The 26,468-nt window shown below is 34.3% G+C and overlaps 2 protein-coding genes across 7 annotated transcripts; one reads left to right on the top strand and one right to left on the bottom strand.

Annotated features, from left to right (window-relative positions):
* Positions 1–8,210: 8,210 nt before the first annotated feature.
* Positions 8,211–12,289, bottom strand: LOC123883616. Of its 6 annotated transcripts, XR_006800313.1 has the most exons (12): positions 11,840–12,163; positions 11,520–11,600; positions 11,236–11,359; positions 10,778–11,128; positions 10,470–10,532; positions 10,280–10,367; positions 10,089–10,159; positions 9,835–9,965; positions 9,501–9,560; positions 8,893–9,057; positions 8,700–8,816; positions 8,211–8,437 (listed from the first exon to the last, which is right to left on the bottom strand). XR_006800313.1 is itself a non-coding variant. In XM_045932512.1 (3 exons), the coding sequence occupies exons 1-3, from the start codon at positions 12,166–12,168 to the stop codon at positions 10,508–10,510; spliced, it is 435 nt and encodes a 144-aa protein (XP_045788468.1). In that variant the 5' UTR covers positions 12,169–12,289; the 3' UTR covers positions 10,374–10,507. The 6 variants fall into 6 exon arrangements, 1 of the variants encoding a protein (XP_045788468.1); XR_006800314.1 differs by lacking the exons at positions 11,520–11,600; positions 11,840–12,163 and having other exon boundaries at positions 10,778–10,930; positions 11,002–11,128; positions 11,236–11,295; XR_006800315.1 differs by lacking the exons at positions 10,778–11,128; positions 11,236–11,359; positions 11,840–12,163 and having other exon boundaries at positions 11,520–11,659.
* A 509-nt stretch (positions 12,290–12,798) lies between these two features.
* Positions 12,799–26,341, top strand: LOC123886408. Its single transcript, XM_045935726.1, has 16 exons — positions 12,799–12,860; positions 16,286–19,339; positions 19,675–20,124; positions 21,134–21,857; positions 22,139–22,329; positions 22,569–22,649; positions 22,769–22,811; positions 22,901–23,050; positions 23,133–23,185; positions 23,313–23,396; positions 24,574–24,657; positions 24,745–24,762; positions 24,899–24,982; positions 25,081–25,123; positions 25,208–25,357; positions 25,451–26,341. Exons 2-16 carry the CDS (start codon positions 16,286–16,288, stop codon positions 25,999–26,001), a joined length of 5,760 nt encoding a protein of 1,919 aa, XP_045791682.1. The 5' UTR covers positions 12,799–12,860; the 3' UTR covers positions 26,002–26,341.
* The last annotated feature ends 127 nt before the right edge of the window (positions 26,342–26,468 follow it).

Genomic DNA, 26,468 nt, shown 5'->3' with positions numbered 1-26,468 from the left:
TTTCACAGTTCATCATCACTGCACCCGGTTTTTTCTTCTTTTCTTTGTTCACTTTTTCAACAATCTCCCCAAAAGCCTTTAGAATTTTTCAAACTCCTCAACACTTTTTACTTTCATCATCATTATACCGGTTTTCTTCTTCTTCTTCTTCTTTACCTATCAAATATGTTTTTTTGCAAAAAAATATTTTAACAAATTCTACATCTTTTTTACAAAGTTTTGATTAATTACAACGGCAAACAAAGTTTTTTCGTCACCCATTCATCTGCTTCTATTTTCCATCAATGGTAGTGGTAGTGATAACCTTTTTATTGGTGATTAGAAACATATACGTAAAAATGTACCAAAAAAAAAGAAACATATACGTAACAAAAATGTAAGGTTTTTTTTAAAATCTTTGGATTCCCAAAAAAATATAATTTCTTTTATTAAAATTTATTGATTCTTTTAAAATTTTCCTAATATACAAAAGTTTCCTAATATATAAAGTGTTATGAAATCTTGATTGTAAAAAAGTCTTTTGAAAAAATCTCTCAAAATCCATTCAAATCATGTGTTAAAAATCTTGATTGTAAAAAAGTCTTTGTAAAAAAGTCTTTAAAATCTCACAAAATCAATATAGTCCAACAAAATCTCATAAAATCATCAAGACTTTTTTTGCCAAAATTGTCTCATAAAATCTCAATCTAATACACCCTCCTTACTCACACTCCAAAGAACACACGCTTGATTGTATTGCCACGTCATCTCACTTTCAAAATTCTAAACTTGTTAACCGGCACTTCCGGTTTAGAAAATTTAACATTTTTTATTTTATTTTTTATCATTAATAAAGTCTCAAATGCATACTTTTTGTCCACATCTTCATTCAGTCTCATATGGTAGAGACTTCCAAATTCCACCGCTACACAAAAACAAGTTAGATAAAAACAACAAACTCCATTAAGAATTCATTGCCTTCATGTTAAATAAAGATTTCAAGATGGAACATTTTCCTACCAGCTTCTCCACGACATGGTTTATCTACGGTGTTCATGAAAAATTAAAAATAAAAACTCTCCACAGGCTCCATGGTTACTTTCGATCATTCTCATACTAATTCCGCCATTGCAGGTCAAACTCTTATGGATGTTTATGAAACATCTTTAGCCGTCCTCGTTGATTCCAAACAAACCCATTTACGGTCACATATCACATCAAATCAAATTAAAATTCAAACTTCACCAAACCCTATGCAAACAAGGGTACCCAAATCGAAACCCTTTCATTGTTGAATCTCGAACTTAAAGGAAGATGGTGGGTGGGAACCGGGAAGACGATGGTAGGATGAAGTGCAGAGAAAGATGAAAAGTTTTTTTTTGTTTTTTTTGTATAATAATACTCAAACAAGTTTTGACCAAAAAAAAATACTCAAACAAGTTGGAACGGCAGTAAGTTAAAGTGTAAAATAAATAGATGATGTGGCCAATTATGATTGGAGTGTGTAAAATGGTGTGACCCTAGCATTACTCATCTAAATATCAAGGTAGGAGTAGGCATCGCAATCATCTCGGTACCCCTATCATTTCCCATCTCATATTAAATTAAAAAAAAAAGGAAAAAATAATGATTACAAGGGCAGACTAGGTCTTACCCCAAATTAAAGAAACAAAAAGAGAGTCAATTAAAAGTTTCTGTAATAGCGGAACCCATGTTCATATCCAAGAAATCGTCACATAGTATGGTAATGATTCCCACTTGAGCGCAAACATACTCAATATTAGCAAACTTTTCCGCACGTGAGTTAGTCGCCACCCGCTGCTGAAGAGCGGGTATGGTATGGTGGTCTGTGCATCTGGCTCTTGATCTTCTTTTTCACGATTTAGACAACTGGCATGAATGGTTCTTGTTTTCCTTGTTTTGCTTCTGCCATATCAGCCCAGATCTTCTTTACTACCTGTAACTCTTTTTGAACCACCTCATCAAATTCCTCATCATTAACAACCCTCACAAGTTGTGTTGTAGGGATCATGATATCCTCTCCATCATCATCTTCCGACTTCTAGCAATTGCTAGTAACTTCAACCTGTTGCAAGACTGACTCTCACTGTGCAAGTTTTCTTCGGCAATCTCATCATTAACTTCCTTCAAAGCCATGCTAAAAGTGCCTTTATGAATCAATTCCTCCATCTGAGGTTCAGTATCAAGATATGGCACTAAGTTTCAATTTCTAGTCGTGAATCATTATTATTGACGGTTGTTGCACTGGCTCCGCATGAGTTTCACCCGTAGCAGGCACCTCCTTATGTCTTCCTGAAACCGATGAGTTCGGAGTTAGTGTAACAATATCATCTGCCGTAGCCTGCTCATTGTCCACCTCAGTCGCGGGTCGTTTACTACAACCTTTAAATTATCATCTTTTTTAGTAACTGTTGTAACAATATCTCAGATTCCGCAATAGCCCTAGTCACATATTCATGTTTAACAATCTTCTTGTTAACCTCATGCAGCTCCTTTTTCTTAATATCAATCTTCTGCTTTACCTTCGGCGTGTGTAACCATTTGCCAATCGAAACATTATGACCAACACATGACGGTGGTGACAAAACTCCGAAAGTCGTTCATACACTACAAAAAAAAGCGCTCTTTAGCCACGGTCAAAACCGTGGCTAAACACAACATTCACCGTAGCTAATAATGTTTTCCACGGAAAACTTGAGGGTGGCTTATGTCGGCGTCGCTAAAGTTAGCCACGGTTAAACTAGACATTTTCCACAACAATTTAAGGCGTGGTAACATATTTATTGTCACAACGGTTAAACCGTGGCTAACATTATTGTTAGTGATCGCCAAATTGCAAGTGCACAATTGTTGTCAAGTAGTATTAACATATCGATCCACGAGGATTGTTTAGATTCCGATCAACGCAATCATATCTAGACATATTTTAAAATTAAAAGACATTGTTTGGGGTGAAGTTATCAAATTGATTTCGGAAGCTTTTCAAAGTTTTAACGAAACGATTCGAGATCCTTCGGATCCTTCACTCGCACACAGCAACGTAATTTCATACATGATTAAATCGATCAAGTTCCGCTTAAGATAGAATTTCAACTAATTGAGTCTAATCTCTTGGTACTCAATTCTCCCAATTGATCACAAATCCCTAATCTCTTAGGTGATTTGTGATTAATTGAGGTTTTCCACACATAATTCCAAGATCATGATGGATAACATCTAATCTTTTAAGTATTACCAACCATTCAAAGATTCCTAGTTTCATGATTAATTCCTATTCTCATATCAAAATAATCACATGAATCATCACATTACTGGCCAAGAAAAGTAAAGCATTAAGCACAAAGAATATTTGATTAAGTACAACTTGATTCAATTACAACCATGGACAAAATTACATTGAAGAGTTGAAGTGAATTCACCTAAGATCTCCCATCAATGGAGTCTAGTGACTCATCCTAAGCACCAATTCAAGTAAAGAAGATGAAGATCTCTTCAAAACCATCTTCTATGCAAGAATCACTGATGAAACTGGTCGAAAATCGCAGATCCACAAGCTTGAACTTAATTCTTCGTCAAAATTCCGAACCATATCAAATTAGACTATGTTTTCTTTTATAATCTTCGCACCTACGCCATGCGCAGGCCCTCTGCGCCACGGCATGACCTGGCAGTTAAAACCTGCGCCATGCGCAGCCAGCAGGAAAATCTCCTCCTTTGAAAACCTTGTATTGCGCCATGCGCAGAGCCACTGCGCCATGGCGCAGCCAACAACTGAATTCTGATCTTCCATTCTTTTTATTGCGCCATGCGCAGAACTCCAGCGCCATGGCGTAGCCGACAGCTAAATTCTCAATCCAAGATCCTCGAATTGGGCCATGCGCAGACCTGGCGCAGCTGACAGAGTTTTTGCTCCTTTGATTTGCTCAATTGCGCCATGCGTAGTGTCTCCTGCGCCACGACACAGGTTCATCTTCAAAATTCATTCTTTTACTTGTACAACACTCCAACTTCAAAAGAGGTCTTTCTCCACATTACCCACATATTTCTTGAACTTCTTGACATCGGCCACTTCTTGAACCCACATGTCCCCATATTTTAATGCCACCAATTGATTTCGTCTTCTCCTCCCCATAATAGTCTCATGGAAATATCTAGAATTGGAGTCACCTTCCTTCACCCATTTTGATCGGGTTTTTTGTTTCAACAAACTATCTTTATAATGTAGTTGCTTCTAAAATTCCTTATTAAAACCTTCTCTTCTAATCATATCCCCATCATCGATCTGCACTCACCGATCAAACCTTCAATGTCATTGAGCTCTTTCACTGTCTTCTCAATATTTAAGCCGAGAATTCCAGCGCCATTCTTTTTATTGCGCCATGCGCAGAACTCCAGCGCCATGGCGTAGCCGACAGCTAAATTCTCAATCCAAGATCCTCGAATTGGGCCATGCGCAGACCTGGCGCAGCTGACAGAGTTTTTGCTCCTTTGATTTGCTCAATTGCGCCATGCGTAGTGTCTCCTGCGCCACGACACAGGTTCATCTTCAAAATTCATTCTTTTACTTGTACAACACTCCAACTTCAAAAGAGGTCTTTCTCCACATTACCCACATATTTCTTGAACTTCTTGACATCGGCCACTTCTTGAACCCACATGTCCCCATATTTTAATGCCACCAATTGATTTCGTCTTCTCCTCCCCATAATAGTCTCATGGAAATATCTAGAATTGGAGTCACCTTCCTTCACCCATTTTGATCGGGTTTTTTGTTTCAACAAACTATCTTTATAATGTAGTTGCTTCTAAAATTCCTTATTAAAACCTTCTCTTCTAATCATATCCCCATCATCGATCTGCACTCACCGATCAAACCTTCAATGTCATTGAGCTCTTTCACTGTCTTCTCAATATTTAAGCCGAGAATTCCAAACACCTCTTTGTTCCACACTTTCAACCTATCCTTCAAAAGTTTCAGCTTTTCTCTCAAAACAAAAGTTTTCTTACCACTGACATTAAAACTCTTCCATGATGCAAAATTAAGAAAATCGGGGTGCTCAAGCCATTCATTAATGAATCTGAAAGATTTAGGTCCCCAATTACTAGAATCTTGAATTAACTAAATCGGACAATGATCAGAAATGTCGTGTTCACCAATTCATTTGCTAGTGATCCCATTTTTCTCCATAAAATCTGACGATACTAAGAATATGTCAATACGACTCAGAGCCTTGCCATCTGCACTGAACCATGAAAACTTCTTTCCCTACATTGGGACGTCCTCTACCTGCATATCTTCCACAAATTCTCGGAAGGCAATAATTTCACCATAATGCATGTCTGAACTACATCATTTTCTTTCAGATGAACGTAAAACGACATTAAAATCACCTCCCAAACACCACTCTCCCTCTTCACCCCTAGCTTTTAATTTCACTAGATCATCCACAACTATTTTTTACCTTAGAAGTTTCACGAAAAATACACGTACATTAACAATATTCAACTTCATTTCCTCTCATTCCACACACACTCCCAAAAAAACCTTAACCATTAAAACTATGCAATAATTTAAATAAATTTGAGTTACAATTTTACTTTTGATATTGGTTCTCGACATTTATGTCATTTTACCATGTTTTTGTCTTTTTGTTGATTTTTTTCTACACATCTAACCTGACACTTGCCAAGTCACTAAACCAATGTCACATCACAATCTAATTTGGTACAAATCCTATTAAGGAGTAAATCACCTATTAAGGAGTAAATCATGCAGGTTTTTTTTTGTTACCATGATATTGATACGAAGTTTCCACCGTCGATAGCGATGCAGGTTTAAATTTTATAAGGGTAAAATGAACTAATTTTATTTTATAGGAATTAAAATCTAAATTCGTTAACTTTACCGGAACTAAAACAACATTTTATCCTATTTTAAAATATGGGGCCAATTCTACAAAATAGGGAAAATAACATGATAAAACTACAATTAAAGCCAAAAATTTATAAATAATACAATGTAGAGAGGAAAAAAAAAGATAGGCTTAAATGCAGTTTTACCCCCTATTTTGAAAAATGCGGAATTTTGCCCCCCTATTTTAAAATGCGGAATTTTACCCCCCCTATTTTATAATTTGTTGGATTTTGCCCCCCACCAAAATCTACTTTTGAGCTTCAAGGTCAAAGCTTCGCACATAACTCAATTTAGATCAATAATTCACCAAACTGGTACCGAAACGACTGCAATCGAGTTAGTTTTCCACAGAATCGAACTGCACTAAATTTGGAGTTACAGAGAGAGATTAATTACCGTTTTAGTGAAGGTCTGTCCAATAACTAAATTGAAGATCACAAGTAGATTTCTGCAGAATTAGTAATTGGACAGACCTTCACTAAAACGGTAATTAATCTCTCTCTGTAACTCCAAATTTAGTGGAGTTTGATTATGTGGAAAACTAACTCGATTACGGTCGTTTCGGTATCCGTTTTGTGAATTATTGATCAAAATTGAGTTATGTGCGAAGTTTTGAACTTTAAGCTCAAAAGCAAATTTTGTGCAGAATTGTGGTGGAGGCAAAATCCAACAAATTATAAAATAGGAGGATAAAATTCCATATTTTAAAATAGGAGGCAAAATTCCGCAGTTTTCAAAACAGGGATAAAACTGCATTTAAGCCAAAAAATAAGCATATCTCCTCGTCAAACACACCTCTCCGATCTCCATCAATCAATATCATAACCGTCCATCGTTGCCAATTCCTTATCACCCTCCCTCTCCTTCATCGCCATTTAAACTACCAAACCAATTCCAAACCTAAAATTGCTTATAAGCTCTTCCTGATCTCATCCATGGAGGTTAAAATCGGAACAAAAAAATCCACACTCTCACTAACATCACCATTTCCTTTTGATGCGACGATTGAATGTTCTCAATTGTATCGGTTCAAATACAAATCAAATGGATCCAATTATGAAATTGCTCCAAATCCGCTCCACCAACCTCTTCGCTCGCAGAAGCATCAACATGCAATGTGAGTTTTCTGGGTTAACGTGAGGGAAAGGAAGTGGTTAAAGTGGGATTTGGGTTTTTTTTTTTCTCCTTTCATTTTTGGTTTAATTACTAAAAGATCCCTTAAAGATATTTTTGGTTTTAGATTGATCCCTTAAAAAAATATCCGAATAGGTACCTTAAATTAAAAAAAAGTCCGAATAGGTCTTAAAAACATCTCCGTTAACCAGTTTGGTCCCTAAAACAAGGTCCAAATAGGATCAAACTGATTAACGGATATGTATTTATAGGACCTATTCAGATTTTTTTTCTTTAAGAGACATATTCAGACTTTTTTTTCCTTAAGAGACCAAATAAAACCAAAAATATTTTTTAAGAGACTATTTTACTAATTAAACCTTTATTTTTCATTCATTTTTAATCGTTTTATTTAATATTAGATTTTTTTTTAACCGTTTTAGTTAATATTAGATTTTTTTTATGTTAATGACACGTGAGATGCCAAATCATTTAATGAATCCACGTGACATCCAGCAATGTGTCTATGTGGTCATTCAATTTGTCCAGTCAATAATAACTTTCACCTAACTTCAGGCAGGACCAATTCTGCAAACAGAAAAACAACTTTAGGACCAAAAATTTATTAATAACTAGTAACCGGCCCGTGCGATGCACGGGTTCGTAGTAACTTCATTTATATATCAATCATGGTTGTTGCCAATCATGGATGTTATGGGTCAAAATAAGCTAGACGTAAGCATATCGATATTAATCAAATTGGTCCATTCCACATCTAGTAATTTAATTGCGATATCATTACATCAAGCATCTCTATTAAACTCGTACTCGTAGTATTAGCGATTATCTTAAAAATTATAAGCATGTGTTAGTGATATATGGAGGTTTATATATGGTGTAGAGATTAAGAAATTATATAAAAAATTAGCATTAATTATAAGAAAACATGAGGAAACACCATTTATATATCAATCATGGATGTTATCAATCATGGATGTTGTTGACCATAGTAATACTGCATAAGTGAAATTGGAGTGATCATAATTTCACACACTTATACACCATGGCAAATTATAACTCTTTCACATTCTTATTATGGCAAATTATAACAATATTTCATTTTAGGTTTTGCTACCATTACACATTAAGTATATAGCATGTTATATTAAAAAAAGTGTAGCTATATTCTGAACCCAATTTAAGTATTATAAGATATCCAATTACATAATCAAAACGAAATGTACAAATAAGTAATCGATTTTCTGATACAAACTATCTCCAAATTACAAATTAGTCGGATAATAGAATTCTCCTCAACTGATAATTTATTTTCAAATGCTAGTTTAGAGAACTGGTTGGCCTTCTTCTATAATGAATTTGGATGACTGAATGAGAGTTTAAGTTTCATCCCTGGAAGTAAACAATACGAGAGAAAATCAAGCAAAATCAATACAAACATGAAGCATAGGAATCTGGTTTTACATTTAACAATATAGTCCAACTTGAAATTTGGAAAGAAAAAAAAAACAATGTAATGTGTTTCCATTCTAAGATAGAAAGAGAAGTCACATATACTCGTTATGTATCATTTTGGTTTTGATTATCATTGTAATGTGTACTATAAATAGAGATAACAAACAAATAAAAGGCCAGAATAATAAGTTACACAAACCTTGTGAAGTGCAGGAGCATCATTCGTTCCATCCCCAGTAACAGCCACAACATGACCCTTCCTCCTTAATGCTTGTACTAACAATAGTTTGTCATTGGGAGATGACCTTCCCATAACCTAATAGACAATATTCATTAATAATGTATATCACTAAGAGCACAAAAATAAGGATGCCATAGTAGCTAGACTCTACCGATATTGAGTCTGCAATTTCTTCTCTTTCTGACTCTGACAAGGCTCGAAATGTTTTGTCTTCAATGACAGTTCTCTCAATAGCATCAGCAAGTGAACTAAGTATTCCACATTCCACAGCAATTGCCTTTGCAGTTTTCACATTGTCACCCGTGACCATCTTTACCTGGGATCAGAAATCCAAACGGTGAAATCAAAAAATTATATATAAAAAATGCATAAGGAAATTTCAGATGATCAATTTGCAAGCCATTGAAAACCAAATGAGTTTAATAATATGAATTTGGATCCTTAAAATCTTTGGGGTAAAATTAGAAAGAAAATACAATGCATATGTTGACACAGTCCATCAAATGATGGTCCACAGGAGCAATGTCCTCACAAATACCCAAAATTGACAGTTTTCAATTTAAGTGGCTAGAGTTATATTAGTATGCAAGTCATGTTGTACGTTTCACAATTTTAACATAACTTGCATATTGTCTACTATCACTGCACCAGCATCATGACAACGATGACACTTTGAAATGTAAAAACTAAACATGTTCATTCAACAATAAGAGCCTTTTGGGACGCTAAAAAACATTCAAAACCAGAGATTTATAATACCTTAACCCCGGCTTTTTAGCAAAGCTGTACTGAATCCTTGACACCAGGTCGGCAAGGGTCCTGTATTTTAACACAATATTAAAAAAAATATTCAAAAGCCATGTAAATTTAACCGGTGGAAGCATATTCCAGAGACATGGTGTCAGAAAGAAACTATAATTTTCAACATTTCTTTGTGTGAGAAATGTACAGATAGACAACTCCTTCATAAATTATAGGTAGAAATTGAATATTTTTAATGAAATCATTATTATATGTCTGCAGTCATATAACAGCGGCATGACATTAGTAAAGGTAAAAGATATGCAAAGAAAAATGGACCAAGAATGCAAACCTTTTCAATATATGCAATTGTACGATGAGCATCCAATTGGCAGTCATCTGGTAGAAATGCAGCCGGGGTGTCTTAATCCACCATCGTCACTCACCGACCGACATCAATCTTTGCTACCAAGAATAGGATGTCTGTTTGAAAATCAAAAGAGAAAATAACCCTTTCCAAAATTTATATCCATAGATAACACAAGGAACCGAAATGAAAATAATCTTTAGTTATGCAAGTTTCATAGAGTTATTAGCCATTTATACCTCTGCTCCATCATCAGACAAATAGCTACCGTCCTCAGCTTTTCTTTTGCTTGGTAAGACATCAAGCAAATCTGCACAAAGAGCAGGAAAAGCAGGAAAGAACATACTTAATGCAAAAACAGGAACTGAAAAAATAATCTGAATAAAGTATACATTGTAAAGCAATACATAAAGCTAAAAAAATGGTATACCTCTATTGGTCTTAACTTCTTTAGGATCTTTCTTTTCTTTAGCTACCCCAAAAACATCATGGCACAAATCTTTCATAGTAGTAGAACCCTGCAGCACCCATTCACAATTCATTTAAATTCATGAACACCACTCACAAGCTTAATAAAATCATCACACATTAGATATTCATTGTACATATAAAACACTTACACTGGAAAATTCAGCTTCAGATGTACCACAGAGTTCAATTAGCTTAATCTTATCAACTTTGAGCTGCAAAGAACAATCACAAATCATGTCATTACAATATATAAGTCTAATCTTATCTCATTTCATTCGATGGCAAAATTTATTGGCAAGACTTATCTCACATAAACAGAATATAACCTAGACCTTCAAATGTACTGTTACAAAATAGATTAGGAGAAACCACAGCACCCCAATAAAGAAAAGTAAAGAAATGTAATGTAGAAATGTAAAGAAAAGTTTGGTTTTTAATATATTAGCTACAGAGGTACCTGTGATCATGGACAACATCACCAGCAAATCATGCAAGGTGGATTCCCTGGTCTGTCTGCAGAACAGTCAGTTCTACCAAGTTTGGAGATTGTCCATCAGCATGCTTTAGATTGCCTACATTCAAATTAGGAACTTGCAGCTTCTCCAAAGTTCTAACAACTTCATTCATGTTAGGCCTGAACTTGGATTCTAATGATAGGCATTGCAAAGCAAGAGTGGCTACCTTGTATGCCTCTTATAGACCAAGTTGTCTCTTCCATATTTAGTCATGTCAAGTACCAACTCACCAGTTAATATTTCTAGCAGGACAACTCCAAAACTATAGACATCACTATTAGTAGTAAGATGGCCTACAATAACAACGATTTTAGCGATTAACCGTAAGTAAGGCTACTAAGTTGAATCAGTAATACCTTAACAAAATTAAAAAAAATGAGAAACATCAAGCCGAAAATACCCGAGTCTACATATTCGGGATCTGCATATCCCTCGGTTCCCATTATCTTGGTGGAGACGTGGCTTCCGTTGTCATTCGGACCATCCCTTGCCAGGCCAAAATCAGAAAGCTTTGCATTATAATCCTGTAATCAAATCCAGAATTACGATTCGGACATGTTATCCAAATAATCACTTGCATTTATCTATCCTAGGTTTTCAGCAACACATTTTAGTGTTTTTTCTCAATAGCATTTCATCAAACATGTAGCAGACATTATTAAAACCACAAAATCAATAACTTACAGCTTAAGACCGTCACGAACATAAGGTATAATCCGAACACAACCGAATTGAATCGCCAATTCTCTCACATCTAGCTTCAACCTAAAACACCAAATTCATCAATTAAAAAACAGGAAAATCTAAATAAATCAAAAAATAAATCTATAAAAGGAAATTATAGATTTAATATAAGCTCTTTCAGACATTCCACTTAGTTTCACCACAGATGATCGATGGAAGAGAACACCATCCACTATAACCACCACATCCTCACCAACAACAAAAAAAAAGCAACGAAAAAAAAAATAAAAATAAATAGAGCATATAATTTGAGATCGAACCAGAGGAAAGACGGAGCAAGAAGCTTCATTGCCGCCGTTGCCAAGCACCGCCGTGTCACCACAAACGGCCACAAGAACTCTCTCAGCCGGAACTCCTCCTCCTCGCCAGAACTTCTCTCCCGTCGGCTTCTGTCACTCGGCCGCTCCCTCACTCTTACGAGTGGTTGATTTGTAGATGGTGGTGGAGGCTGTGGTGTGGATGTTATGGTGAAGGATGAGATGGGGAGGAGAAAGAGAGATGAAAGTGTGAGGAGAAAGAGTGAGAGCGTACGAGAGAGGAGGGGGGGAAGAGAGAGAGAAAAATTTGACAAATGAAAAAATGTTTTCATAAACTACTTGTGCCAATTGTTTCTATAAACCAGCAATCTCAAAACCAGCCAGTTGTTTGCAGGCAAAGAATTGTATTAAGCCATGTGTAAGATGGTATATGAATATAAACCTAAACCTAGAATGAATTGTTTGCCTAAACCAGCAATAAAACCAGCCCATTGTTTGCATAAACAGTTGTTTGCATCAATCATAGGAGGGGTCCACATGAGACAAAGATGTTAAGTGCTCATTGGGCAATAGATTAGGGTTACCAATGTATCACACAATTAGGGTTACAATCTATAAGGAATTGAAAAACCTAAATTTGGCAACATATGATTGGTCAATCTACAAAGTTGTAAAGTGCTAATTGGCCAAAGGATTTAGGGTTTGCATTTGGTGGTTGAAAAACCACTCATCCTTTAGTATATAGAGATGTTAGAAGATCGCATATTTATAAGATCTCAATCATAGTTTAAATAAAAAATTTATCATCATGTTCAATTCATGTAAAACAGGATACAAAGGGAAGTATAGACCATGTTCATATGTTTAGGTGGAATTGTTGACAAATTTAAAGTGTGGCTAAACATGTTATAGTATCTACTGCTAGTGTTTGCATTAAACATTACATGATTGTTTGTGTAGATTGGAGAAAGAAGAAGAATGTTCATAAAACTTGATCATATGCACTGAAAGTAGGCAAAACAAGGTATACAAAATATTCATGCTTACCTTTTATTTTACTATTTTAGTTTTTGTTTATGCAGATTTTGTTTAGAAGCATAAACTTAGAGATTTAATGATACGAATGTACAATGAGCTAGTACTCTAGGAATAGACATGCAAATGCAATGTTCTCATAAGATTTATTATCAACCATTTTAATTTATATTACACAATGAAGTTTGAAGTATATATGTAATTATAACATCTCATGTCAATTTATCTAGAATGTCGACAAGAGTGTACATAACTGAATTGGGAAACATTAAATTTTCATTACATATTGTCCGAATACATAAATAGGATTACAAAATCCAAGAGATTAATACTAAATTGAGCTAACAACTGAAAACATAAAGAAACTAAATCTTATACAAACTATAAGATAACATGACGTCAGCTCAACTAGCATAATCCAAGTATCTGAACTCCATGCTTGTAGACCATGATATCTCGATCAACCTACTTATCTGAAATCAATAAGTGGCGGATGAGAACATATCTCATTGTAATCAACTCCTTCCTTTTGCGTTTATTATATATATATATATATATATATATATATATATATATATTACATCAAATTTAATATTTCGTCCAAATCATGCTCTTATTATTGAATAAACTACCGAGCCCCATCTTGTAATAGTAATAACAAATTATGGTGGCTCGGCATCTTGCTCCTTCTACACCGACCAGTTCAGAAGTATATGATAGTCCCATTTGTGTGACCCTGGATGTGAATGTGGTAGAATCCGTTTCGTCTAATCTTACCATACCCAATTTGAACACAACAAGTCCTTCGTCGGTGGTTAGCCGGCGAAGGACGCTGCGGCAATTTACACATGAAATGAGAAAATTTAAACAAACTAAACAAACTAAGTGGGAGAGGTGTGTGCCCAGATCCTTCCTAAGCCCAGATCTTCAACTCCAAACCTCTCTTCCACCTTTTTATCATAAAGAGTGAACTAGTGGCGATTAAGGTTGGGGGGAGGCCTTTTGGATTTGTGTATTGAGGAAGGGTGGACGAACGGTTGCTCTAGGGATGAGGGCTCGATTGTGGCTCCAAAGCTATAGTGGCAGAGGGAGAGAAAAGGAAGTGGTGGGATCGATGAAAGCTAATACTAGGAATGATCTTTTGGCTGTCTTGAATATGCTGCTACATTACCTTCAACTTCAAGTACTAGAAAGAAATAAGTTCACTGCAAGAGCCATTCAAGCTGTCTTTATTGGTTATCCACAAGGCTACAAAATGTTACAAACTTTTCAGCATTAAAACTCAAATTTTTTCATCTCATGAGATGTCACTTTCCATCAAAATACCTTTCCTTTCCCGTACTAGACCTTTTTTCTGATGTAGTAATTGCCCTTCCAACAGTAGATACTCCTTCTGAGGCTGCTCCTCATGATCAACATCCCTCCCTATCCACCTTGTCAACCTATCAACCCTGAAACTACTGCACCCGTACCAGTAAGAGAATCAAGTAGAATATTCCACCCTCCCTGCCTATTTGAATGATTATGTTAGAGATCCACAATCCTCTACCTCCGCATTCAAATTTTTTATTTTTATGTAAAGCTTAATACAAATCCTTCGTATATGCAGCAACTTCTGCTTTAGAACCAGAATTCTATCTTCAAAGCCTTCTCCTAAATGGAGACAAACAATGAATGAGGAAATCAATAATACTTGGTCACTTTTCCAACTTCCACCTGGTAAACATTGTATTGGAAGCAACTGGGTTTACAAGGTGAAATTCAAAGTTGGTGTAGATAGAAATTAAGGAAGGCTTTTTTTTTTTTTTTTGAACAACCAATATTATTAACCCCACAAAACCAAGGTATAAGACATACCAAGGGAGGAACAGAGATACAAAGAAAAAGGAGGAAAACAAAGGGCACAAAACAGCCAGCCATGCTTAACACCAAAACAACAGTAAAAACAATAACAATGATGCAGACTACAACAAAAATTAAGCGGAGAAACGAAAAACAACAGGACCCCCACGATTAAGGAAGGCTTGTAACCAAGAGCTATACCCAATACGCTGACAATGATTTCTCTGACACTTCCTCTCCAGTTGCCAAGCTTACTTTTGTTAGTGACTCTTGGTTTTGCACAATCTAAGAATGATTACTCACTCTTCACTTCAAGTTCTGGATCCTCCCCAAAATTAGAAAATTGCTGAAATTCAAGTCCGGTTGCAATCCTTGTTAAATTTGGAGGTCATTGGAGACTTTAAATATTTCTTGGGTTTGAAAATTGCTCATTACACCAAGGGCTTATCATTATCTCATATAAAATACACTCTTACTCTCCTTGATAATTCTGTTTCTTTGGATGCAAGCCAGCTTCCTTACCCATGGCCATGGATCCCAACCTGAAAATTAGTTGTTGCTAAAGGCTCATTGGACGTTTAATGTACTTAACCATTTTATGACATAAGCTTAGTCAATTTATGCATCAACCTAGGCAGGCTTCATTCCTGCCAACAAATCTATGATTTTCTCAGCATAAGCATATGCACATGCTGATTGGGGCAGCATATACACTGGTTTTTGTGTTTTTTTGTGATGACTTAGTATCTTGGTGGAAGGCAAAGAAACAACGAACAATCTCTAAATCTTCAGCTGAATATAGAGCCCTATCTTCTGTTGCAAGTGAAATTGTTTGGTTAAAATGTTTAATTGTGTATTTTGTGAGAATTAATCTACAATTCATTTGATTGTTAATCCTGCTTATCATGACTTTGACATTGATTTTTATTTCATTCGAGAACTAGTTCGATCAAATTTTCTGAAGTTAATCCATGTCAACACTTAGCACCAGCTAGCTGACATCTTTACCAAAAGAGTCCATGGTCCTAACTTATCTAACTTCATTCACATGATGAGAATAATTAACATATTCTTCACCTTGAAGTGGGTTTTAGAATATACACAATAAAGTTAGTCCAGTTAGTTGTTATTTTCTATTTTCAATTGCTATATCAGGTGGTTTGGACATGTAGAGAGAAGAGAAGACCTAGAAAAACTATAAGAAAAACTATTAAGAAAGACTTAGCGATTAATGAGTTGGATGTAAATAAGATTTATGATAGAATGTTATGGCGTCGTTTGATCCATGTAGTCAACTTCACTCAGTGGCGTAAGGCTCGACTGTTGCTGATTAATTAATATATAAAGACGATTTTTGAAATTATAAATTGTTATTCTTTCATCTTTTTGGAAAGAGAAAGACTCTAATTTTAGGACAGAGGGTATGTTGTAGTGAATCATTATCTACATTGATCCTAATAATACCTTTCATTCTATATTTATTACTCATAAAATCAGGCTCAAAATTAAATTAAGTCTATCTGAAGCTAGTGACCATATATAGATGACTTTGTTTTATTGCAATTCATTTAGATGGCGAGTTTCCTCCTAGATTTGATGAAGCCATATGTGGCGAAATTCATTGACGGGGCAATAGCAGAAGCACGTTATGTATTTTGCTTCACATGCATTGTTAAGGAATTTGAAGAAGAAAGGGCTATGTTGGAAACAGAAAGGATAACTATCGAGCAACGTGTCAAAGATGCAAGACAAAGAGGTAAAGATATTCTAGCTAAAGTTGGTTCTTGGGAAAAGGAAATTGATAAGCTCAATCAAGCGGACACAAAAACAAAACAAACATGTTTCTTTGGATTGTGTCCTGATTGTATATGGCGATATCAAAAGGGAAAGGAGTTGGCAAATAACTTGGTGAAGATCAAACAACTACTAGAAAAGGTTGAGAAATTTGGAAATATTGAACTTCCTCACCCTGTTCCAGGTATTGAACGCCATTCAACTGAATATTACATTTCTTTTAAAAGCAGAGAGTCAAAATACAAAGAACTTTTAGATGCACTAAAAGATGACAAAAACTATATAATCGGATTGCACGGGATGCCAGGCACCGGAAAGACTGCATTGGCCATAAAAGTGGGTAAAGAACTAAAGCAATCTGAACAGTTTGCTTATGTCGTTGATACGACTGTGTCGTTTACTCCTGATATAGAAAAGATTCAAGATGAGATTGCTGGACCTTTAGGATTGAAATGGGAGGATTGTAATGAATCAGACCGACCCAAAAAACTATTGAGCAGATTAACAAATGGTGAAAAAATTCTTGTGTTACTGGATGATGTGTGGGATCTAGACCCACCACTTGATTTTGATGCAATAGGGATTCCAAAACAGGACAATCACAAAGGTTGTAGAGTTCTTGTAACCTCACGCAGTATAAAAACTTTCAACATAATGGATTGTGATAAGAGAATTGAGTTGGATGTTTTATCTAAAGAAGACGCATGGATCATGTTCAAAAGTTATGCCAGAATAAGTAATAGCACCTCTAAAAAATTGACCGATAAGGGACGTCAAATTGCAAAGCAATGCAAACAATTACCCATTGCAATTTCAGTTATCGCCAGCAGTTTAAAGGGCCAACAAAATCGAGAGCATGAGTGGGATGTGACATTGAAATCCTTGAAGCAGCCTGTATCCGTGCATGGTGTTGATGATCATGTGGTTGGAATTTATAACTGTTTGAAGATTAGCTATGATAATTTGAAGGATGAAAACACCAAGGTGTTGTTCCTCTTATGTTCGGTTTTTCGAGAAGATGAAGAATATTCTGTTGAAGATCTAACCAGACTTTGCATAGGAGTGGGTCTTTTTGCGGAAGATTATGGTAGCTATGATGATGCTCGAATCGAATTAGTTGTAGCCAAAAACGAGCTTGTAGATTCTTGTTTGTTGTTGGAGGACGGTGAAAAAAGTCTAAAAATGCATGATTTGGTTCGTGATGCAGCTCAATGGATAGCAAACAAAGAGATTCAATGTGTAAGATTGTTTGATAAAAAAGAAAAGTCATTGGTTGAAAACCAGACAAATATCAAACATTTATTATGTGAAGGGAAGTGCATGGATATTTTTAACTTGAAATTTGATGGTTCCAAACTTGAGACTTTAATTGTCAAGGTGGATAGAGATGATGACCGCAAACGTATAGAAGTTCCAGATTCTTTCTTTCAAAATGTTATCAAGCTTCGTGTTTTGAATTTTTCAGGAAATTATGGACGACCTTTATCATTACCAGACTCAATTCAGTCATTGTCCAATATTCGATCTGTGTTGGTTGATAGTGTGGATTTAGGTGACATCTCTATTTTGGGAAACCTACAAAGTCTAGAGACTCTTGATTTGGTTAAATGCAAAATCAGTGAATTCCCAAACCAAATTACAAAATTGGGGAAGTTTAAATTGTTGAAGTTGGAAGATTGCAAAATTAGAAAGAATAATCCATTTGAAGTTATTGAAAGATGCTCATCACTTGAAGAGTTTTATTTCAAAGATAGTACCAATGATTTTTGTCAGGAAATAACCTTACCTGTGTTGCAAAGATATCATATCAATAGAGGTGGGATGTTCTATTCTTCTTCAATGGAGATGGAGATAATCAATTTCCCAAAATATGTGGTGTTTCATGGAGGTAATGATGAAGAGTCTCATTTTTCAAAAGGAACACTCAAGTACTGCATGCAAACAGCAGAGGCTCTTTGGCTACATGGAATTAAGGAGGGGTGGAGAAATCTCATGCCTGAGATTGTTCCTGTAGATCTAGGTATGAATTTCCTTGTTGAACTTCATTTGTTTTGCATTTTACAATTAGAGTGTCTCATTGACACCATTGGTTCTCAAGTACCAAATGTCTTGTGCATGTTGGTTGTACTAGAACTGAAAGAAATGAAAAATATGGAAGAACTATCCAATGGACCCCTTTCCTTTGAATCTCTGAACAATTTAGAAAATCTATCAATCATGGATTGTGAACAGTTGCAAAGCTTGTTTAAAGGTAAGCTGAACCTCTGCAATCTAAAGGCCATCACACTTGAGAATTGCCCTATGTTAGTTTCCCTATTTGAAGTGTTAACTTCTCGAAGCCTAGTGCTACTAGAGACATTGAAAATAGCAAACTGTGAGAGACTGGAAACCATAATAGCAGATGCAAGAAGAGAGGATGAAGAAATAGATGACGGTGATAATAATAACAAGAGTCATGGTTCAATGTTTTCGAAACTAAAAGTTATTGATATTGAGAGATGTCACCGATTAGAATCTATACTACCTTTACTCTCTGCTCAAGACATTCCAGTACTAGAAACTATCAGAATAACAGAATGTGATGGATTGAAATATGTGTTTGATCAATCCCAAAATGTTGAACTTGTTTCGCTAAGTAAATTGATGCTCTCTAAATTACCAAACTTCATTGGTATTTTTGAAGAATGTTATGATCCCACGTCTTCATTTGTGAAGGGATCATCATCCACTTCCAATTATGGTTCCAAAGCACAAATACAATTGGATCATATCAAATGCAATATCTTCTCTTGGACTCATATATGTTGTCAAACCAGAATCCCATTGGCATCAGTAAGCCTCTCATCTTTTTTCTATCATATTTTGATACACTTTCTGTTTTTACAAGCTAATAGGTTGTATCTTATATTTATTTATAGATAGAATTTGTGCATAAAACACCCCAAAATTGAATATTACTGTTAATACATTAGTAAATCACCAATTACTATTAAAAGTAATAATAACTTATAACACTGTAATGTATACATTTTTGGGCGTTGATACCATTATTGTAAGTTCCTTAATTTATTATACAGTACAACCATGTCTTCCAATACAATCAAAGTTCCTTAATTTATTATTTTGATTGAGTTCCTTTTCATTGGGATTACATAACTACATTGTAGGAATCAAATTCATATCGCCTTAACATATGGGAACGTGCTCAATGTCTTCCAATACAATCAAAGATCCTCTGCAATATTAAAGAGCTTGTATTGATTCATTTTCCGAAGATGAAATCAGTATCTATAGCTCCACTAATGCAGTTGGAAACTTTGAAAATTAAGTACTGTGATGAACTGAAGTACATAATAATAGACACCGGGGATCATAACACTGGTGGCAACAACTTGGTCAAGGTCTTCCCAAAATTGAAAGAGCTCTATGTTGAAGGTTGTGAGCAATTGGAATACATATTTGGACACGACACTAATGATCATCAAAACCACATGGAGATCCACCTTCATTTTCCAGAATTGAGAAGTCTTAGGCTTTTTTTTCTGATAAGTTTTGTTGCCATGTGTCCCAAACAGTATCGAACAACATTTCCTTCTCTGGGTAATACAATCATTAAGGTATCCCTCTTTTCATATATCTTTGTTGTTTGTGAGATTTCAATCTTACTCAAAGAATGGCATTAGTATGCAATTGATTTCTTAGCAATTAGAGAAAAAAATTGTCCCATAAGTGTAGCTCAAATGGTAGCTACCAGGGACATTATTGGAGTGGCTGGGGTTCAAACCCCGAATTCCACATTTCTCCACATTTATATGTGCGAGAGTCTAGCCACTAGGCTACTTGACAAAAAAAAAAATTAAAAATTAAAAAGGTTTGTTCATCAAATAAATCTGTCACACTAGCACCTAGCCTTAGTGGCTTAATGCATTTTGTCAAAATAAAAATAAAAATTAGTGGCTTAATGCATTTTGTCAAAACAAATAAAAATTAGTGGCTTAATGGTTAACGTGACAGAGTATAACAAAACTGTTACCCTTGTAATCCATGTCATTTACCTAATGTTTAAAACTAGATATTTTGGTTGACATGGCCAAGCTCATTTGCTTTATCTTATTACACAAATTAATAATAAGTATGTATATCTATTATGAGATTATTTTAAAATTTATAAGATTATCTATATTTACTGTGACAATGTCTAAAATAAGATTACCTTTGGTGAAGAAAATCCATGAAAAAACCCAAAACAAAAAAATCATGGCCAAAGAAACATACAAATGTCTACGAATATGATCTTTTAATTTCATGTAACATACAAATGTTGCACTTTTGTCTCCTTAACTTTAAAAATAGATATTTTGATACCTAATTTTAACCCATTTTTCAAAAATTACTCTCACTGATGTTGACCAAGTTAACACATATGTGGACATTAATTAAACCGAATCACATTCCACATATGCATTTTATTATTTTTAAAATTTATAAATTCCATATAATAATTAAAATAAACATAAAAATAAATAATCTGTATAAAATGAGTTATTTAATTTTATAAATGTTAGTTTATTGAGTTTTAGAAATTCTATTATCATACTAGTAATTTATTTATGTACGTACATGTAGGAATTAAGTGGGAACGCGGAGCATTTTCTCACATTGGAAATGCTTCAGTTACACTATTGCACAGTAGAAAATATATTTTCTCTCAGTGAAGTAAATGTACAGCCACAACTGGACTTAGGTTTGCAAGACATTGAGTTGCATGATCTGCCTATGATGACTTGTCTTTTTGTGGGTCCCAAAAATTCATTTGTCCTCAAAAACCTTGCACGCATAGATATTGTGCGATGTGAAGAATTGAAAATTGCATTCTCCACTTCCATTTTAAGATTCCTACCGCAGTTGATTTATATAACAATAGAAGAATGCAAAGAGTTGGAACATATTATTGAAGATGATGATGATGATTTGGAGAACAACAAAAATACAAATTCTTCAAGAACATGCTTCCCAAAGCTAGAAGGACTTTCTGTTATAAATTGCAACAAGTTGATATCTGTCCTCCCATTCTCTGTATGTAAAGAGCTTCCGAAGCTAAATGTTCTGTTGATAACAGAAGCAAATGAGTTAGAAGAAATATTCAAAAGTCAAGATGATCACAAAGTTGATATCCCAAATCTAAAAATTGTAGCATTTGATAAGCTACCAAGCCTCCGTTATACCCAGGGAAATCAATTTCAGGCTGTAGAAAATCGCTATGTACAGAATTGTCAAAAACTCACTCTGACTTCGGCATCAACAACCAACATCTTTGAGGAAATTACTGAATTATGTCGAATAAGTACACGCTATATCTAATATCTCAGTTTTTTTTTTTTTTATTTTCTTTCTAATATCTCAGTTTGATTTTACAAATATGTGATTTTTGTTTTACTAGATTCATGACTGAATTTTCTTATAAAATTCATCTCTAATAGTTGTTTTTATCTTATATAAAATATAGCAGTGGTAAATTCTAATGATTAGGCAGCCCTGGATTTCTTTAAACTTTAATTTATGATTGTAGATAATTTGATTTTATAATAATGCTTATCTATCTAATGATGTTCATAATGTATTTTTCTATAGGTTTTGATTTGTATATGAATGTGAAAAATCTATTTGAACAAATAGTAAGTGCAGAAACCACTGAAGAAACCACTGAAATTTTTGAAAATGCTGGGATTGAACAACTGCCAAGTGCAAAAATCACTGAAGATTTTGAAGTACCAGTTGTTAACAATTTTCTGTATTTAACAATACTACCAACAAATTCAAAAGTAAGTAATTTGCAGACCATGACATATTTATATTCTAACCTCTTACTTAGTCAAAACTTTATTTATAATCTAATCTATTTGAACAATCAATGGACCAACAACATTCACTTGAAGAAATTGATAATATAGTTTTACCTCATTTTGCATATAAAGCTAACGAGAAATATTTGAAAAAAATAATTTTATACTTAAAATATTATATGCTGCAACTAATTTACATTTTCATGCTATGCAATTAGTTGGAGGGATCAACATCAGAAAAAACAGAAGTTGCAACTGTGTCTACCATTTCAGGAACAAAGAATGAGCCACCTATACAGGTAGTTGCTCCTAAACAAAAAGCAACTCTCCTAATTTCCCTTTTATTTTTTAGACTCTTTTTCAAATGTAGGAATTGAATTACACTATAAACATAAACATCCTTTTAAATTTTAAGCAGGATATTGAGATAGAAGGAACTTCTAAGACTAATAACGATCAAGGTAAAGATTTTTTGGACCGATTTTATTTTCTTATATTACCTCATCATTCTTTGAATTTTGAACTCTCTTCTTTTCCAAATGTTGTTCAGATTCTCTAAATGATAATGCTTTGATGAAAGTAAACTCAAATGCTGAGGAACAATTTTCTAAGGGTGATGAAATAATTGTTTCCAAATCTAAACCCTCTCTTAACATCACATCTCCTATTGCTTCTCCGTTCCCTTCAATGCCTTCTATAGGTATCTTATTGCTTATTGCTTTGTTTTATTTTTAATTAACTTGTGCACAAATTGGCATAATAATTCTTTCGTATACTTTCAGGGGATCCTTCTCAAAAAGTAGAAGATTTAGCAATTCTAACAACAAAATCTAAAGTAAGTAATTTGCAGGCCATGTCAAATTTATAGTCTAAGTGCTTACTTAGTAATACATGTAATTAATAATTTTAATAACTATCACCATGACTATGTCTTTGAATCAAACATGCTATTTATTGTACAGATACAAATGAAACAAACACCTGAGGCAGATCATGAATTTGTTGAAAATGTTCCGGATTCAGAAATACTACCAACAAATTCAAAAGTAAGTAATTTGCATGTCATGTCAAATGTATAGTCTAACCCTTACTTAGTAATACATGTAATTAATAATTGGGTAAAATATGCTATTAGTCCCTATAATATGGGCAAATTTGAGTTTTAGTCCCAAAAAAAAACCCTTTCCTTTTACTCTTGCAATATGAAATTCCTTTCATATTAGTCCCTCGTTTTGACATGACACTCAAAAATATTGGTGTAGCCATAATTTGCTAACTAGACCGCTGCCACAGGTGTAAGGAACACTGACTTGACATTTTTTTTGTCTGACTCGAAGAAAAAATGAAAATAGTGTGAAAAGACGTAAATGTCCATGGACTAATTTTAAAACACAAATCTCAAAAACCTTTTATTATTTTCAAGAAAGAAAAAAATCCCAGAAAAATCACTCAAAGTTCAAACCCAATAGTTTACATCTCTTCATTCCAAACCAAATAATTTTCAACACAAAATTAAATTCCTCAACCTAAAAAATTATTAAAGTAAACAAAACAAAATCAAGCGTGCTTCATTAGAATGAGTGACGGCAGTGTCCAACAAAATTCTCCTCTGTCTACTCTACACCACAAAATCACAAAATTCAAAACATTTCCTTCAGAGCTCCTCACACACTAACCAAACAATCTTTCCTTCAAAAAAATTTCCATCGCCGGAACCCGGAAAATTTATCCCTCATCTCCCATTACTGGAATTTTCCCTCCCTGTAAACTGCCACCATGTCCAATGGTCTAGTCAGCAGATCCAATATCATGTCATCTTTTTTGTGTGATGTGTGTTAAAATGAGGGACTAAAATGAAAGGAATCTAATATTACAGGGCAAATCGTAAGGATTTATTTTCAGGGACAAAAACTCAAATTTGCCTACATTACACGGACGAAAAATGCATATTACCCTTAATAATTTTAATCATAGTCACCATGACTATGTCTTTGAAACAAAGATGTTATTTTTTGTACAGATACAAATGAAACAAACACCAGAGACATAGCATGAATTTGCTGAAAATGTTCCGCATTTAGCAATACTACCAACAAAATCAGAAGTAATTTGTAGGCCATGTCAAATTTATAGTCTAAGCCCTTACTTAGTGATACACGTATATAATAATTTTGATCATAATCACCAAATGTCCTTAAATCAAACAAGCTATTTTTTGTGCAGATACAAATGAAACAAACACCTGAGGCAGAGCATGAATTTGTTGAAAAATTTCCAAATTTAGCAATACTACCAACAAATTCAGAAGTAATTTGCAGGCCATGTCAAATTCATAATCTGAGCTCTTACTTGGTATGGTAATACATGTAATTAATAATTTTGATCTTATTACAGGAGTTGTTGAATGATCAAGTAAATAATGTAATATAGTACAACCTCATTTTCCATAAAAAGCTAACAAGAAATATTTGAAGAAATAATTTTATTTAAAATAATAATTAAATATTACATGCTGCAACTAATTTGCATTTTCATGTTACGCATTTAGTTGGAGGCCTCAACATCAGAAAAAACAGCATTTGCAACTGTGTCTACCATTTCAGGAACAAAGAACGAGCCACCTAAACAAAAGGCAATTCTCTTAATTTCCCTTTTATTCTTTAGACTCTTTTTCAAAATCAGGAATTGAATTTTACTATAAACTTAAACTTCCTTTTAACTTTTGAGCAGGGTATTGAGAAAGAAGGAGTTTCTAAGACTAATATTGATCAAGGTAAATAATTATTTTATGAATTTTATTTTCTTTCCTCATGACCGTTTTAATTTTGAATTCTCTTCTTTTCCACATGTTGTTCAGTTTCTCTAAATGATGACGCTTTCATGAAAGTAAACTCAACTGTTGAGGAACAGTTTTCTAAGGATGATGAAATAATAGTTTCCAAATCGAAACCCTCTCCTAGCATCACATCTCCTATTGCATCTCAGTTCCCTTCAGTGTCTTCTAATGGTATCTTATTGCTTTCTTTCTTATTGCTTTGTTTTATTTTTAATTAACTTGTTCTACTCAAATTGGCATAATTATTCTATCCTATAATTTCAGGGGGGCCTTCTCAAAAAGTAGAAGATTTAAGTTCATCTTTGCTTGTCAAGAGGGAGCTTGAGGAACTGGTCTCCAAGAATCATTTGGATTATCTGAACTTGCCTTTGTTAACTGATTTTCTTGTTAAGAATCCTTCTGTTCATTTAAAGGACACTTCACTTCCTAATAGATACAAGGGTTGTGCCTACAACTTACTGGCCGAGCTATTGCAATTCCTCGAAACCCATAGTTTAGTTGAAGTATCGGGCTCACGCCACTCTGAATTTGTGGAGCTATTACAAGATGCGCGCTACTTTGCTTTTGATAAGGAATGGTTGGATGGTGTTGAGAGGCGTGCTTTATTTCCAGAAATACAAGTATCTCCAGATGCTTTGGAAAAATTATTGCATTCCAAGAAACAGGTTACCAAGGATGTTGAAGATTTGCGTTTCAAGATACACATTTTAAGTCAACATGTGGAAGATCTTAAGCATCAATTGATATCCTCTGAAGCTGTTTTGGAGAGTATCATTCAACAAGAAGCGGTTCTTAGTGCCCCTATTGGCTATTAGTTTCATTGCGTGTGCCATTGTCCTTCAATATTGTTTATTCCTTGAGTGTGAGGTTTCGTCATTTCTCATATGAAATGAACTTATGAACCGTCTTATTTTGTTTGTGTTGGGTGGATTCACTCCTCAAGTGGAATCCACCCAATTTATATTAAAAGAAAAAAAAAAGAGAAAAAAAAGAGGCAAAAAAGAGAAAGCAAAAAACAAAAAATGGGCGTATTTGTGTTTTAATAGGCATTTGTGTTGTTAATTGATTTCTACCTTTAGTGTGTATTGTTGTTCCCTAGTGTTTACTAGGAAGACTATTGTGTAATTATTATTATTTATAGTGGGAAATTTAACTGACTTTAGTCCCATGGTTTTTTATTCTCTCATATATTGATAGAATTTTCCACGTAAAATTCTATTGTGTGATATTTATTATTATGTTGTCATTACTATTCTGCTTTGGAATTGAATATCTTCGACTT

This window comes from Trifolium pratense, linkage group LG5 (assembly GCF_020283565.1).
Source record: "Trifolium pratense cultivar HEN17-A07 linkage group LG5, ARS_RC_1.1, whole genome shotgun sequence".
NCBI classification, from domain to species: Eukaryota; Viridiplantae; Streptophyta; class Magnoliopsida; order Fabales; family Fabaceae; genus Trifolium; species Trifolium pratense.
Note: the sequence above shows the minus strand (reverse complement) of the source record. Positions and strands in the feature narration are given on the sequence as shown.

Excerpts from the sequence above, each read along its gene's own strand:
- LOC123883616 (XM_045932512.1), bottom strand. The coding sequence starts at position 12,168 with ATGAAAACATTTTTTCATTTGTCAAATTTTTCTCTCTCTCTTCCCCCC. Across the intron at positions 11,601-11,839 it reads CTTGCTCCGTCTTTCCTCTG|GTTGAAGCTAGATGTGAGAG; the intron begins GTTCGATCTCAA and ends TTGGTGTTTTAG. Across the intron at positions 10,533-11,519 it reads GTTCGTGACGGTCTTAAGCT|CTCAAAGTTGATAAGATTAA; the intron begins GTAAGTTATTGA and ends TGTTCTTTGCAG.
- LOC123886408 (XM_045935726.1), top strand. The coding sequence starts at position 16,286 with ATGGCGAGTTTCCTCCTAGATTTGATGAAGCCATATGTGGCGAAATTC. Across the intron at positions 21,858-22,138 it reads ATTATGTCGAATAAGTACAC|GTTTTGATTTGTATATGAAT; the intron begins GCTATATCTAAT and ends ATTTTTCTATAG. Across the intron at positions 25,358-25,450 it reads CCCTTCAGTGTCTTCTAATG|GGGGGCCTTCTCAAAAAGTA; the intron begins GTATCTTATTGC and ends CTATAATTTCAG.